The sequence below is a fragment of the Eurytemora carolleeae genome, unplaced genomic scaffold (assembly GCF_000591075.1).
Source record: "Eurytemora carolleeae unplaced genomic scaffold, Eaff_2.0 scaffold1939, whole genome shotgun sequence".
NCBI classification, from domain to species: Eukaryota; Metazoa; Arthropoda; class Copepoda; order Calanoida; family Temoridae; genus Eurytemora; species Eurytemora carolleeae.
In genome coordinates, this window is record NW_019397884.1 from 23,603 (window position 1) to 40,087 (window position 16,485).

Here is a 16,485-nt window from a genome sequence, read left to right on the forward strand (position 1 = left end):
TTAGTAAATACGTAAATCATGCATTGCAATTAACCCAATTAATATAGGTAGATTTATATTACTCTGTCAAACCCATAATTTAATTGCTTAACTACATTATATATAACAGAGCATTAAGCTATTAAAACCCAATTCTAATCCAAGCTGAAGAAAAATATCAAGTTAATATAAAGACTCCATACTGAGAGAGAATAATCGGACCCTCTGGTTGAGGATCATGTCCTAGTTGAGACATTGATAGTTTATGAGATCGTGCCCAGTTGTAGTGGCGTTTATCGATTAAGAGTTCATGTCCTGGTTGACATTGATAGTTAACCAGATTGTATCCGGGTTTAGACATTGATAGCTGAGTGAAACTGGATTGTACCTGGAAAGATACGGGTTAGGGAAACCATTCTGGAGTAGGGTATTTACTACATGGCCGCTTAAGATTTTTTTTTTTGAGAAGTCTCTAGGTTGTTTAAATGTTATGTTTTAGTTAAGAATTTCGACCGAAAACCCGCTATTTCATTGAAAACTCTTAAAATAGGATTTTTCGACACGCTTTTCTGACTACACAAAGGTTTTGGGGTGCTACTGGAGCCCCTAAATCTTTTCTATTTGGCTGTTAGAATCTATTTATTTATTTAGATTATCCCGAAACCCCTGTGCTTTCATGTGCTTTTGCTATAAAATATATCTTTTTCTTCCAAAAAGCTCGCTGTAACAAAGACGACATCTAATTATATTGCGGGATTACAGGATCCATTCAAGGATAAATATATGAACGGGAAAAGTAATCATGAATAGAAATCATTAAAACTTAATCCAAGCTACAATAGATATAGTGTTTGTAATTGAAAAGATTATCACCATGAAACACAAGACAAATGCATTTTAAGAGGAATATTGTGACAAAAACCCCCTCCCCCATGTCACCAGAAAATACCCAACTNGGGGGGGGATCAGGCCTAGATTTGTATTCACTGTATTGTATTGAATACTTTTTACCAAAGTCCCACCTCCCCCACTTCTTATTTTGAGAGAAACTGAAGCCAGAAATTGAAATTAATTATGTAACGTTTCTTTATCAAGATCTAGAGAAGGGGCAGTTATTTCTTTTACTTAAAACCAACAAATTTTTAACAAATTATTTGTGGCTTATCAAATCTTTATCGTATTTTCTGTGTTTTATTTTTAAAACTTTCGTAGAAATTAGTAAATACAAATTCTAGGCGAGTCTTAATTTTCCTTAAACTGAGGTTTATCTAGAATGAGCAATCCTTCTAGAATTAAACGCTTGTCTTTAACTCTAAGATTCTAATTTTTATCTATGCAGCCTGAGCTCTACACTTATTTGAAAATAAAAACATTTTCCAAAAACTCTCATTTCTTATTGGTTGGGTTTCTAGTGATCTGTTCTGCTTAACCAATCAAATCATTCCATTCTGGACAGTTACCAAATAATTTTGAAATAGAGTGGACAGTTTTCAGTATTCAATACTCTTTATTACTACTTTGATAAAATTTGTATTCTGGAATAAAAAAAACACTCACAATTTTTCTACTCTGATTATGAAAAAAAATGTATTTAAGAAACAAACTATTCAGAGTGCGAATTTAATGAATTTGAGCTACGTCTCAAATCCACCAAAAACCGGTTTACATTAAGCGCCGGCTTAAATCTTGAAACATAGAATAAAATTTTAAGTGGAACCAACCATAATTGAGCCGAGTTTCAAATTTAAGCTGCGGGCCAAATCTATATATAAATTTGGCTTGTCTGTCTGTTCGGGTGTCTGTCTGTCTGTTTGTATCCAATAAACGTCAAAACGGCTGAACCGATCGGGCCCAATTTTTTTTGTGGGACATCTGGGGACCCCAGGGAAGGTTTATGAATGATTGAAATTTTAAATATTTGTCTCCATCAAGATTCGATCTTCATTAAATTTTTTAAAATTTTGAAAATCCACGAAATTTTTTGTGAAAATCCGCGAATTATTTTTGTTTTGTTTTACGATGTACACAAAGAGAATATGTTCACAATTAATTTCTAAGGCTAGTTCTTTAAATTTGGTTCCAGGTCAAATTTTCATACATTTCGAGTATGTATTTAGTGACATAAACACAGAAATTAAACATTTTGAGACAGAAATTGCATTTTATTAAACCCTTCCTGTTGCTTAACGGTTTGTCCTGAATTCCAAACAATGTCTGCATAAAGGGATATCGGAGTTCTATATTTCAGAATTATATTGGCAGAAATTAACTTTCTGTTACATCAATCTAATTAAAGTATAAACATTAAATAACCAAAGCTGAAAGCTTTAGAATGAGATATCCTTAATCCCGATCGCTTAATCTGAGTATCCAATGTACACACTTTTGAATTCTTCTTTTTGGATATTTTTACTGTATAAAAGTTAAACGTTTGATAAAATAACAGATACAATGCTACATCGATTGGACCAATATCCGATTAAATTAAAGTCTGCTGCTGTTAACAAGCCGACTTTTAGATCATTCAAACAAAAATAAAGGAATTGAGTTTTTGTCACAAACTCTGATTTCCTTACCTCTATTTCTTTGTAACTCAATGTTGTACACCTTAGATATTTCAAACTAAGAATTATTCTAGATCAATTAATGTAGGTTTGAAATATCAAAGGTGTGCACCATCAGGTTGCATAGATATAGGGATCCGAAGATTTGAGTTTGTGGCAAAAAGCAATTCCTTTAATCATGTTTAGATGAAATAATAAAAAAAAACATTTTAGGACTATTGTACTTTTGAACGTTAGTCTTAATAAACATTAATCCAAAACTTACGTTCGTTCAATCAATGTTAGTTAAATTGAAATGCAGACACCATCAACACCAGAAATCAAAACCGGTTTTTCAAAAGTTAAAGAGTACATCTTAACATGGCACGCTGATTGGTTAAATTTTAAACTTCTTTCTTGGATATCGAATGCGCTTTAAAATAATCTTGGGTTTAGTAAAACCAGGAGTTTAAGCATTAAACTTGATATCCACCATTCTAAAGTTTTCAGCTCTGAACAAATAATTAAAAAAGGTTTAAAAATAGCTTTTTTTCAATATTATTTAACTTGCATGATAAATCTATGGTTTGAATAAGGGGCGATGGGTACCGAGATCAATGCTTGATTGACTTAATCTCATTTTTTTATTAATATTAAGATTAATTTTAACTAAGTTTGTATCCAGAGAGTTGTAAAATATTCAACCAATCAATGGGCGTTTGGAGAAAGCCGAACAGCCAATCAGGAGCTGATAAATTTTTAAATTCTAACCCACAACTCATGAGAGAACTCTCATTGGTCGGAACAAAGTAGTGATATCCAAAAAGAGCAGATTAGGTAGAAATCAAAAGTGTCCACAATGGATTTTCAGATCAAGTGTTCAGGATTAAAGGTATCCAATTCTAAGGTTTTCAGTTCTGTAATTAGTCAAAAGAGGTTTATAAAAAGCATTGTGTTCTTTTTATAATTTAATTTGCATTAAAAAAATGTATGCTTTGAACTGCCTTATGAAGGCTTTTTAATGAAGATAAAAACATGTATTATTGTTGTTTGTAATGTTAAATTTGATTCATTGTATTCGTCTATATAAGACTAAAAATTCTGGATGAATGGGATACACCTTCATGTAAAATCAAAATACCAAACTTTCCTGAAATCTTATTAGTTACATAAACGTACCCTGAGAAAAATAATCCTTAAAGTATTGTAACTGAATCAGTTTTTAAGAAAAAAATAAGTTTTTAAGCTTCTCAAAGAGGGAAATGAACACTTGCCACAAACTCAAATTTCTTATTCTTTGGATCTTTGCATGTTCAAACCTGCAATGTAGTCCTTAAATATTTCAAAATATAAATTCTATCAGAACATGAAGTTACATTATATCAAGTAAAGATAAATTTGAGTTTTAGTAATCGGTTTTTTTATTCCAACTCACATAGGACTCACAGAAGTTTGTGGTAAGATTTTGATTCCACTGGAGACCACTGGAGGGAATTCATTTTCACTGGAGGGGTTTGAAAAAATGCTTTTTACCATTTAAAACTTTACGCAAGGTGATTTACATTCTACTAGAGGGATTCAGATATCTTTCCAGGGGGTTGATAGTTCCACGGAGGGATTCAGATATCTTTCCAGGGGGTTTATAAATCCACTGGAGGGATTCAGATTTAGATATCCCTCCAGTGGAATTATAAACTTCTGGAAAGATATCTGAATCCCTCCAGTGGATTGTAAATCAACATGTGTAAAGCTCAAATGGAAAAAAGTGACTTTTCAAACCCTGCAGTGAAAATGAAATCCCTCCGGTGGTCTCCAGTAGAATCGAAATCTTACTCCGAACTTCTTTGAGTCCTAACAAAGCTTTTATTTTACTTTAACCCTATCACTATCGTTATTAACAGCAACCCAAACAACATCAACATCAATTTCTATATAATAAAAAAATAAACATTCAAAATTCTGATCAAAATCAATATCAACAACAACATCATCAACATTTATCTTATCATGACCATCAAAATCAACATCAACATCAATAAGTGATTGGTGTATAAGTTGAAAAAAAATGTATTTTTAGATAAACTATTTATTTTGTTTCTTGTTCACGACACACTCTAGAAAGAGAACAAGCAGCGCTGTGGCTAGACCTCCTGCAAGGAACACAAAAGAAAGGAAGAAATGTTCCAGGGTGAGAGGATTTAAAGGTTCATCAGAAACATAATTAATTGGAACTGGAACACTGATAGATTTTAGTTTATCCATGATACCAAATGCTGCCATATCTAACATTCTGTTCTCAAGAGTCTCCATAAATAGATTTTTCTTCCTGAACAAAACAAAGCTGAAAGAGCATTAATTAATTCTTTTAATATCACTATTTGTAACTGATGCAACAATTGTCCAAGTTTTACAAAAAATGTTGATAGATTTAAAAAAACTTTCAAAATTAAATGGCTTAATTGTTGGATCAAAAATATTTGAAATGATAACGTGAATTATTTTTAAATTATTTTACTTTAAAATTAACTTTCATCAAATTGAGTAGTTAAATAGTCATTTGTTTTCCAACCTGGCATAATAGCAGTTCCCTGATTCAAACACATACGGAGTCTTAGCAATTCTATACTGAGGTGTTCCATAGTCAAGAACACTTTGACGAATTGAATCCAAGGCCTTAGAATACAGAAACATGAATAACAATACAGTCAACTAATCAGGAAGTTTAACCAGTGTCCGAATTTAATTAATTTGAGCCGCGGCTTAAATCTGCCAATACCCGGTTTCAATTGAGCGCCGGCTTAAATCTTGAAAAATCGAATACAAATTCTTTAAATTCGGCCTCTGAACTGAAAACTTTAGAACTGTGGATCTCCTCTTTTTCTCAATCGCCAGATTAAATAATGCTTGGTCTCCACTTGTTATTAATCTCCAGATTAATCGACCGATCAGGATAAGGGATATCTCATTCTAAAGTTTTCAGCTCTAAGACGGGATACTCATAATCCTGATAACATGATCTTGAAATTCATTCTGGGGGCTTTAATTTGAGGATCAATAAACTCTTCATTCCAGTTTTCCCTTTAGGATAGGCTTACTATGCTGCATATATCAAATACAGAATAAATTAATCTGCAGATTAACAAAAGATTGAGATCAAGCATTGATCTCAATATCTACGATACAATTATGTTCCCAGCTCTGGAGTCTGGACTCGTATTTGATTATAATTTTCCATCTTTTAATCTAATTTTACCTAATTTCTAAGGCAATATATAAAAAGAGATATTATATAGTAATTAATGAGATAAAAGTTACATAACCTGTATCAACAAAAATAAATAAAAACAAAAAAGTCTAAAAGTAAGAATAAAAATTAGTTTAGCTTTGAAAAGAAGCTTACTGTCCACTCTGCATGAGAAATACAATGAGTTCTATTGATCAAGGAGAGATTGCCAGGCATATTTGTATCCACTAACCGACTCATTGAGTCTAAAATAAAATTGAATATTTTAAAACCGAAAATTATTAAAAAATAAATTCTGATTTTCTTTTTCCTCTCACCTCAGCCTGACATGTCTTCAATAAATAACAAAGTTTTTTTCATAATTTTTTTTTATATTTTGACATTTTTAAAAATAAATTTTTCACCTGATGGTTTTTTTCCCATTTTCCATTATAAAACATTAAAGATTAGATATTTTGTTTTAATGGGTGGACATTGAAATTTACTTTAAATTAAACATACACAGCAATATGTACTTTATGCTTAAAATAAAAATCTTGATTGAGTACAGGATGTGTGGGAGTGTAAGTGGTGGGTTGCAACACATTTATAGTTGAAACCTAGTAGTTGAAATGACTTCTCGAGCTCTTGAGCCCATCCTCGGTCTGTTCTGAGAACAAGGTTTTTTTTTGATTCATAAATCAGCTGATTCAGAGAGTCTATAGGCCTCTCATAGTCCTCAACAACCTACAATTAGAGTCTATAGGCCTCTCATAGTCCTCAACAACCTACAATGAAAGGTGAAGTTGTTTTTTTATTAATAAGTGAAACTGAAACAAGAGCCAGATTAATCAAAGAGCTAATTCAACCCTTTAAAAATATCTGATTTGAATGAGAAAAAAATAAGCTTAAAGGGATTGAACAGCGATGTATAGTAGTTGAACTGAGTATGTAGTATTGTGGTCACATTATTTAGGATTCATTAGAGACATATAAAACGTTGTAAAGATCTATAATTACTGAGTTTGAGCACAAAGTCTACGTTCAAAATCGTCTTTTTGAGTAGATACGTTTTGAGAATTGATTTTTTTATTACAAAATAACGACGACAAAAATTACTCTAAAAATTCTATAGTAAACTAAATAGAATTTTAGGAACATATTTCTCATAAGAACTTTATCAATAAATCAAAGTTAGAATCAGTTATTTTGTTTTCATCATTATATTGAATTTCTTATTTTCTATGAGTTTGTTCGCAGATTTCTTAAAATTCTTCAAATGTCGTCTTTTAAAAGAAATTCCAGAGAATCTGCAAAAAATCTGCAGCAAATAATTGTGAATAATGAGAGATCACAGAAAGTAATAATTGAATAAAATTAATTATTTTTCTATGATAAGAGCTATTTTTTATTGTTTTAGCCTGTTCCTAAACAACTTATAAGTTTAATGTAGAATTTTTGTTACATTTTGTGTCGTTAATATTTAATAATTTAAAAAAAACCTATTCTCAAAACGTGTCCACCCAAATTAATAATTTTGAACGTAGACTTTGCCATCAAACTCAGTTATTATGGATCTTTCAAACGTTTTACATGTCTCAAATGAATCCGAAAAGAATTGTCTACAATACTGCAATCTCAGTTCAACCACCATAAATTGCCGGTCACTCCCTTTAAAGGGTATTCCTAAAAGAATGAAGATAACGCCGTGCAATTACATATATCTGGGACTTGAATTTCACCTAGGTTGCTGAACTATTACTGTCGTTGATGACTACTTACAACCGTGGAGTGTTCTCCATCAGGACATGGACAAATGACAAATCATGAATCACCAATTCAAGAAAAGGTGGTTGAAATGTATCTAGTCTTAGCACAAATTCATTCATTAACAAACTTTGCATGTTCTAAAAATTATTTTGGAAAACTTCTTCCGCAATAGTTGATACAATTAAGATTGAATCAAATGCTAGAGTTTACTAGGATATGGAGAAGAAATGCTGCCTATACATAAATCTATAATAATCTGAGAACTCTAATGCTGTTTGAACTGACTAGATAACTTACAAGATAGGCTCGTAGGTTGCATCCAAAGGCCGACACAATAAAAAATGTAAATAATGCCAATCCAGTGGTGAACAGTTTTACTCCATCAGAAACTTCTGTGTCTCTAATCAATATAAAGTATAGATTATTTTATTATAACTAGATTGATAACTCTGCATTGCCTTGGCCCCAGAGTACTCATTGTTACTTCCGCCACGCCGTTTACCTGCGCTGCCGCTTGGTTGTAAATTACAATTTTAGCTATTATTTCCTTTAAGAATAGACCTATACTCAACTTAGAATCTCAAAACTAATCAAAAAACATTCCCGTGGTTCTCCTTAGTTCCCAATCAAAATTTCAGGCAAATCTGTCTAAGGGATTCTTAGTTCTGAACCACGTAAATTTCAATAGAAGGTTTATTTTTTATTTTTTAGCGTACCGTCCTAGTTTTCTTTACATAGTCTGTTATTGTACTGTACAGCTTGCTCTAGCTGGATTCAAGTCAGCCCGGTACAAGATTGAAATCAACCGGAGTGTGAAGTGGATTGGACATACAAACAGACCGACAAACAGAGATTATAACTTTATATGTAGAGATTTTAACTTAGTATCTTACCTTCTTTCAGAACATATTAATTCAATGAAAATGAAAAACAATCCGCTGTCTTCCTTGTATTCCTGTCTTCTAACAATATAGTTGAGTTTAAGGATTATATAAAACAGAATTGGTGAAACAAATCCAACAATCAGAACTCCAATCCACAGTGTTACAGAGAACGGTTTCAAAAGATTGTAGAACTTGACCTAAATATAATCCATTATTCTTGCCTTGCTTATGGTTTGGATAATTTCCACTTCACAAATCTTTGCTAATTGTGATGGCTTTATGATTTTAAGAAAATGGACTAACACTGGGAATCCTTGAAACCATCTCAGGTTTTTGGTGGCATTTTATTTCTTTTAAAGAAAATCTAATTTTAATTTAGAAAGCAATCTAACCAAGTGCATTTTTAGGTTCAAAGTCAAACATAAATTTTTCCAGTTTATTTTGTGTTTTTTGCATAACTTTTTAACTGTAAGGTTAGAGTCCCCTAATTTTGTATTCTTCTAACATATGCTTTTGAAGCCCCAAGTCAACTGCCTGATGCCTGGATAGTGCATGAAAATATCTAATTGGCATGATTTTTTCTACGTCAGGCAGCAGACTAAAAGATTAAATTTTGTATTCAAAATGTTTTATGACGATTTAAGAAAAAATCTTACAATTGTTGAACCCTATATAAAAAAAAATTGCTATAAGTGCAGAATTGCCCCCCCCCCCCACACAAATAAATTAGTTCCAATTCGAGTCATATAAAATACACCTAGCAGTGACATTGTACATTCTGTATAGTATTAGTTACCTATGGGAGCGGCTTAGAGCATATAAAATCTATAGGATAAATTCTGTATATAGTTACCTCTGGGAGGGGCTGAGAGCATATTAAAACTATAGGATAAATTCTGTTTAGTTACCTCTGGGAGCGGCTGAGAGCATATTAAAACTTTAGGATAAATTCTGTATAGTATTTGTTACCTCTGGGAGGGGCTGAGAGCATATAAAAACTATAGGATAAATTCTGTATAGTTACCTCTGGGAGCGGCTGAGAGCATATAAAAACTATAGGATAAATTCTGTATAGTTACCTCTGGGAGCGGCTGAGAGCATATTAAAACTATAGGATAAATTCTGTTTAGTTACCTCTGGGAGCGGCTGAGAGCATATTAAAACTTTAGGATAAATTCTGTATAGTATTTGTTACCTCTGGGAGGGGCTGAGAGCATATAAAAACTATAGGATAAATTCTGTATAGTTACCTCTGGGAGCGGCTGAGAGCATATAAAAACTATAGGATAAATTCTGTATAGTTACCTCTGGGAGCGGCTGAGAGCATATTAAAACTATAGGATAAATTCTGTTTAGTTACCTCTGGGAGCGGCTGAGAGCATATTAAAACTTTAGGATAAATTCTGTATAGTATTTGTTACCTCTGGGAGGGGCTGAGAGCATATAAAAACTATAGGATAAATTCTGTATAGTTACCTCTGGGAGCGGCTGAGAGCATATAAAAACTATAGGATAAATTCTGTATAGTTACCTCTGGGAGCGGCTGAGAGCATATAAAAACTATAGGATAAATTCTGTTTAGTTACCTCTGGGAGCGGCTGAGAGCATATTAAAACTTTAGGATAAATTCTGTATAGTTACCTCTGGGGGCGGCTTAGAGCATATTAAAACTATAGGATAAATTCTGTTTAGTTACCTCTGGGAGCGGCTTAGAGCATATTAAAACCATAGGATAAATTCTGTTTACCTCTGGGAGCGGCTTAGAGCATATTAAAACCATAGGATAATCCATTTTACCCCCAAACCTGACAAATACACAATTATTACCATGGAGTAAAAATGAAACTTTATCACTTCAATTCAATCTCAAGGAATTAATCTATATAAAAGTAAAAATTTTGTCCAAATATTGATATTGCTTTTCAGACCAAAAAGTCATTTGGCAGGATCGTAACTGAGAGGGAGGCAAGGGGGTATGTGCCTTCCATGAAAGATAAAATTTGAAGCAACATTGAAGAAACATGGAACTTTAACAAACAAACCTTCCTATTTCAAAGAAACCAAATGAATCCTTGTATCTGGTCCACCCTGTTTGTCCTAATGGCACCAAATCTGTCTCTTGATCCACGACCCCCTGCGCCTGAGAGAGGAACTTGCTGGTCTGCACCATGTTGATGTCAAAGTTTAGATAATTGGATAGTTCGTAAAATACATCATAGCTGGGTCCTCTGATAGTTGATTCTACCACCTTTCCATTTATCCGAGCAGTTCCGTTATAATTTAATGGACTTTCTGATTTCTTGAGAGCAATAAAGGTTCTGGCTACCAATGTTTTTCCTGATTGAAAACAAAATATAAAAAATATGTTTAGACTTTCAATGTTTTTTTTTACCTTTCAAGGGATCACAGCAGTCTGTTTTAGTTTTAGGAAATACAAGTTGTCTCTTTTCTCTATTCCAAATGTTAACAATTTTGGGAATCTTTATTCCACAATAGGGGCACATTATTTTAACATTTGAACCTGATACCATTAATATGTTGATTAAATTAGACTTGTATACTTCTAACCAGGGCAAGCTTTCTTTCACCAGTAGAATTGTTAGACATTTCTTGGGGAAATAACAAACATCCTCTATTGTATTTATTATTGAAATATTACGTGAGACAAAGCTAAAATATAAAAAAATTAGAAATGTGGACTTGGTAGATCCACACCTGGAATATGTGGGTTCATATGTGGACCTAGTGGATTAGTCTTATCTATATATAAATTTGGCTTGTCTGTCTGGGTGTCTGTCTGTCTGTTCGTTTGTTTGTATCCAATAAACGTCAAAACAGGTAAACTGATCGGGCCCAAATTTTTTGTGGGACATCATGTGACCACAAGGAAGGTTTATGAATGATAAAAATTTTAAAAAATGTGTTTTAAAGGTTTTTAATTTTGTAAAAATTTAAATTCTTGAAAATCCGTGAATTTTTTTTTTAAAAATCCGCAAAAATTTTTTTCTTCTTTGTTTTAAAATGTAAACAAAAAGAACATGTTCACAATTTAAATAGAAGATGGGCGCGAAGCGCCCAGCCTAGTAAGTTATAATATAGCAATATTAATGAGGCCAGCAACAGTTAAATTTTTAAAAAATTGATTGAATTATGGAAAAAATTACTTTTTGTAAAAATACTAATATTAAATATGACTAATTACTTAAATATAGTGGTATCAGAGTTTTACATAACCTGGTACACCAAGCAGTTTTCATTAGAGCTGTCAGAAGAAGTAAACTGTCGCTGTCAACATGTATAAACTGGGTACTCAGCTGTAACTGTTCTATATCTATTGGGTTCAAATCTACCCCAACGGTGATACACCTGTCCCGGCCGTAATCTGTGCTCTGATGTACAGCCTGTAGTACAGTCCGGTACAGTACAGGATTATCCTGCTCCTGGCCCAGTGCTCCTAATACCAGGGCAGCAATCAAGAGGAAACTCCAGATCCTCCAGGACACCATGTCTTAAAGGAATGATATCAGATATATCACAAACTATTATTTATTATTGACCTGGTACTTTCTAAAGAACTCAATTTTCCTTATTTGTATAACCTTATTGTGTAAACTTTTGATTTTTTAAACTATGGAAATGAATGATTGTATCTAACTCTATTAATCAAACCCCTTTTTTCTCTATAAGTCATAGTATAAATCTTTGATATTTTAAACTTAGAATATTTGATCTGAAATACAGTTCAAAGGTTCATGCAATTTGGAGAAGACACATATGGATACTTGAACTATGGGAAAATGCTTCTAATTTAACCCATACTGATACTGATCCAGAATGATTACAAAATGTTCATGTTAAGTGATTTATGCTCCTCCTGCATTATTAATAATAGATGCCGGGATTCCCAAGATAAATATTACCACGGAGGAAACAGAGGTGTAATGAATACAGTTTGAACATAACTATATAAATTGCGTTGTACATTGTTTATAAATCTAACTGCATTAATCCTTAAATACACAAAACTTTTAATGCGACTAGACTAGCTACGTATTGTGATTAGCTTAACTACAGGGTGTCCCAATAAACATGGGAATTCAGTGACGAATTCGATATCGTCTTTTTAAAAATTCTTTGATTTAGTATAGTGATACCTACTGAGAAAGCTTTAATCCGTAAGATTTTCGTCTGCTATGTTTACAATTTGTTTATGTTTTGACTGCATACGGTTGTACTTAATAAACAAGAAAATTACAGTATACAAACAGAGTAAACTTGTCCGTCTTCACTGTTCATCTTGCGGAGACATTATAGACACATCTTTACAGCCATTTACTGTTTTTATAAAATAAACTCTAGCAGACATAATAATATTGGGACACCCTGTACAATAATATATATTTGCACATATTGTAACCCCTTCAGTCCTCATACAGACCCAGAGCTAAGATGGATAGTTTTATTGATGTAAACCCTAAAGTCCTCATAGTGACCTGGAGTTAGGCCTGGATTGCAAGTAGTCCTGCCTGTAAAAAAGACAATGTATTAACTCTTTTGTATATAGCTATAGAACCCTGCCAAACTTGGTGACCGACAGCGTCCCTGGGTTTCCCTGAATTAGGGATGATGTGGGTTCATCGAACTGCATCAGGAAAGATTAGGACAGGAGGCTAGTCTATACAAGCAGTTCGCAATGAAAATGATTCCTGCCATTGCAGCGGTGATTTAAACGTTTGCTATTTATTTCTATTCTTATCAATAAAGTATTGTGTTGTGTTCATTGCGTTATATTTTTAGCATCGTGAAGTAAATTGGTAAAATGAAGGTTCTTTTGAAACTTTAAAATATATTTGTAAATACACATTAGTTGGTTGAGACTCTGCTTTGATTACGATATTAGAAGTAATTTTGGTCCTCATTGGAGCATATGAGCTGAGATTGCGCCTAGAGATTTGGCATTGATAGATTAAGACCTTGTTTGATAGCTAAGCTAGTGTCCCTGTGTGACATTTAGAGCCCAGTAATCCCAACTTAAAGTTTTCTTAGAATGTCTAAAAAAGATGGTTACCTTTTGATGGTATACAGACTTCTAAATATCCCAAGAAAATTGTTTACGAAGAAAAGTTCAAATTGTAAGAAAAGGGCATCTGCGTGCCTTACCCTAGACAAGGGGTAGAAAAAAAAACTATTTTGCAAACACTAAACAAATAAAAATTGATTTGAATAAATACATTTAAAACATCCTTAAATTTGAAAACCTTTTAAATTCAAGATTGCTTTATAAATGTCATCAAGAAATAAACCTTTAACGTATTTAAACAAATAAAGTACGGGGCTTTGAGTTTTTTTTTATTCTAAAGTTTCGAAAGGGTATCGTGGACAGTTGGATACAAATGACTAATATATTATTTATCTATACAAAACTAATCGTAAACAGATCACGATAACTTTTTAACCTAAAAAATTAACCTTTGATATTTCCATTTTGAATATTTTAACATAAAGTAATTATTATTACTTAATTAATTGTTTTTATGTGTGTCCGATTAAAACTTTTGAACCTTTTTTATCGATTTACCTTAAATTATGATTGAAGAACTTTGAATAAAAAATTCTGAGCTTATTTTGTCGACTTTAACAGGGAAACTTTTGTTTCTAGACATGAGGCATGAGCTGAATTTCCCAACTAGTTCGTTATATAGGAGACAGTAAAAGCCTCAACTGAAAATCTGAGTACACTTTTTAAAATCATTTTCCATTATCTAGTTCATTGATGAAGTATTTTAACAAATCCTACCAAGTAACAATTTTGAGGAAAATCTGCAGAAATTCCCGGGAATCTTTCCTGGGAATCTGCGAAAATTCCCAGGAATCTTTCACAGGAAAATCCGGTAAAAATGTCGACAGCTATTCCGAGGAATTTCTTGTTACCCATTCCGAAGAATCAGGTCCGAGGAATTTCTTGTAACCCATTCCCAGAAAATTATCATAACTCTATCCAAGGAAATTCTTGTAACCAATTCAAGGGAATTTCTTGTTACCAATTTTGCAGAAAAACAGGAGAAAATGTCGACAAAATTTGTGGAAATTCTTGGGAATTTCCAAAGAATCCTCAGCATATTCCTGAGTAAATTCACTCCAACTTTTTTGAAGTATAACCAACTTCTTAAGTCAGAACGTTAGAGTTGTTTTTGACCTTACTAAAGTTGTCATGTATTTTATTTATTCAGACAACTAGAAAAAAAATTTTAAAAAATTCAAATATTTTTTTTAAAGATGGTTCTAAAGCAAATTATCATTTTCTATCAATAAGGATGCAAAGAAAAAAAGATTTAGTTAGGGCAGTGCATAATAGAAGAGAACTTCAGAGACACCTATTGGAGATAACCAGAACTTGAAAATTCTGTGATGAAGTCCTGAGAATTTCTTATGAAAAGTTCCAGAGAAATTTTATTTAATTCCCGTAAAAATCCGTAAAATTGGTGACCAAGTCTAAAGAATTTCTCAGGAATTTCCGGAGAAGTATTCCGAAGAAATTCTGAGGAATTTTGTAAAGAAAAATTCCAAATAATTTCTCAGGAATTTCTCGAAACTGAGTCTCAAAACTGTGATCCCCCAAAAATCTCTTATCTTGGGGACCAATTCTGGGGAATTTCTCGAGAATTTCCGAGGAATCAGTTACAGGAAATGATTCTCGAGTAACTTTTGTTACTTGGGTACAGAATATCACACATCGTATTGGATCGTGCAACGTACATAGCTCTGATTACATCATAACTAATATGAAATTTCTATAATGCTGAGCTTTTGAGAACTTTGGTTCAAAACCTTGAAAATGATTCTTTAAATTGAATATAGCAGGATTTGTTATAAACATGTTTTTTTTCGCTTTTACAATAACATTTTAAATCATTTAAGTTTAAACTGACATTTCCTCAAATGCATAAATTACTTTTATATTTGATCAAAATAAAAGACAGTAAGGGGAAATAAAATTTCAATTTTTTATTTCTATATACATAAAATAAAGAAACTGTATTTTTCTTTAGATTCTTTATGAAGATATCAATGGATTTTACAATATATTGTGGAAGACGATGCCTGGCCGCGTTAAACAAGTTCCACAAGATTCAACAGAATGAGATAGAACGGATACGGGGCATTGTACTGATAAAACATCTACACGTGTGATATCGATATTGACTCTAGTTCTGAACCCTCTAGTAATAAGTTATAAGAAATATATATACTGGAAGTTATTTATGCGTTTTTATTAGAGTCTGACTCACGTCCTCTATAATATTATTATTAATTCTCAATAATACGTACGGTACAGCCTAAAACTGTAAAACGTGACCATCCAATTATAGTGATATGTCCCATTCAAAATAATGGTATCCTTTGAAGCTTTATCTGAATAACAATAAGAAGCTTTCGCCGTTTTACATTATCTGGATAACTTTTAAATTCTTTTTATTAATTTTTTCACAATTGAAAAATATCCAATTTTAAGCTAGAGAACCAAAAATATCTCGTCTTTGATCAGACAAAATGTGTCCAAGGTATTGTTTGCAAAAATGTAGCGTTAATAATCTTTAAATTATAGTTCTTTATTATTCGTTTGTATGCAGATCTTCCATGCTAATCGGAAATATTGTGTAAATTCTTAGTGCTTATCTGAACAAGATTTTCTTATCGGAATCCTTATCGGGTTTGTGCATAAAAGACTGCTTATAAGAAAAAAATCACATTTAAGCAGGGTTTTTTGCATACTCAAATTTTCTTCAAATTTTCAGTATGCAAACGAGTATGCAAACCTGTATGCTCTTCCTTGAAGCAGCATTTTCTACATTTTTACATCTGCATCCCGCAACTATTAGCTTGAACTACAGCTTGTAAGAATAAGATGCTAATCTTGCAGCTTATAAGAACAGATGAAGCAATAATTACTGCTTATAAGAATAGAAGCAAATATTACTGCTTGCAAGAAAAGAAGCAACTTTTACTGCTTAAAAGGGCTCATCTGCATCCCGCGACTAGGCAAGCAAATCTTACTGCTTATAAGAACAGATGAAGCAATAATTAC

General features: G+C 32.4%; 1 protein-coding gene across 1 annotated transcript; it reads right to left on the bottom strand.

The window, feature by feature from the left end:
- Positions 1–4,604: 4,604 nt before the first annotated feature.
- Positions 4,605–11,209, bottom strand: LOC111716221 (uncharacterized). The gene is made up of 9 exons (XM_023491661.1): positions 10,792–11,209; positions 10,442–10,736; positions 10,147–10,204; positions 8,409–8,596; positions 7,813–7,915; positions 6,366–6,492; positions 5,923–6,011; positions 5,092–5,195; positions 4,605–4,848 (listed from the first exon to the last, which is right to left on the bottom strand). Exons 1-9 carry the CDS (start codon positions 10,928–10,930, stop codon positions 4,605–4,607), a joined length of 1,347 nt encoding a protein of 448 aa, XP_023347429.1. The 5' UTR covers positions 10,931–11,209.
- Positions 11,210–16,485: the final 5,276 nt, after the last annotated feature.

What these genes read in the sequence shown, in the direction of transcription:
- LOC111716221 (XM_023491661.1), bottom strand. Translation starts at nt 10,930, where the DNA reads ATGGTATCAGGTTCAAATGTTAAAATAATGTGCCCCTATTGTGGAATA. An exon ending in GCTCTAAGCCGCTCCCAGAG is followed by an intron (nt 8,597 to 10,146) that starts GTAAACAGAATT and finishes GATTATATTTAG; the next exon opens with GTCAAGTTCTACAATCTTTT. An exon ending in TTTCTCATGCAGAGTGGACA is followed by an intron (nt 5,196 to 5,922) that starts GTAAGCTTCTTT and finishes CTGTATTCTAAG; the next exon opens with GCCTTGGATTCAATTCGTCA.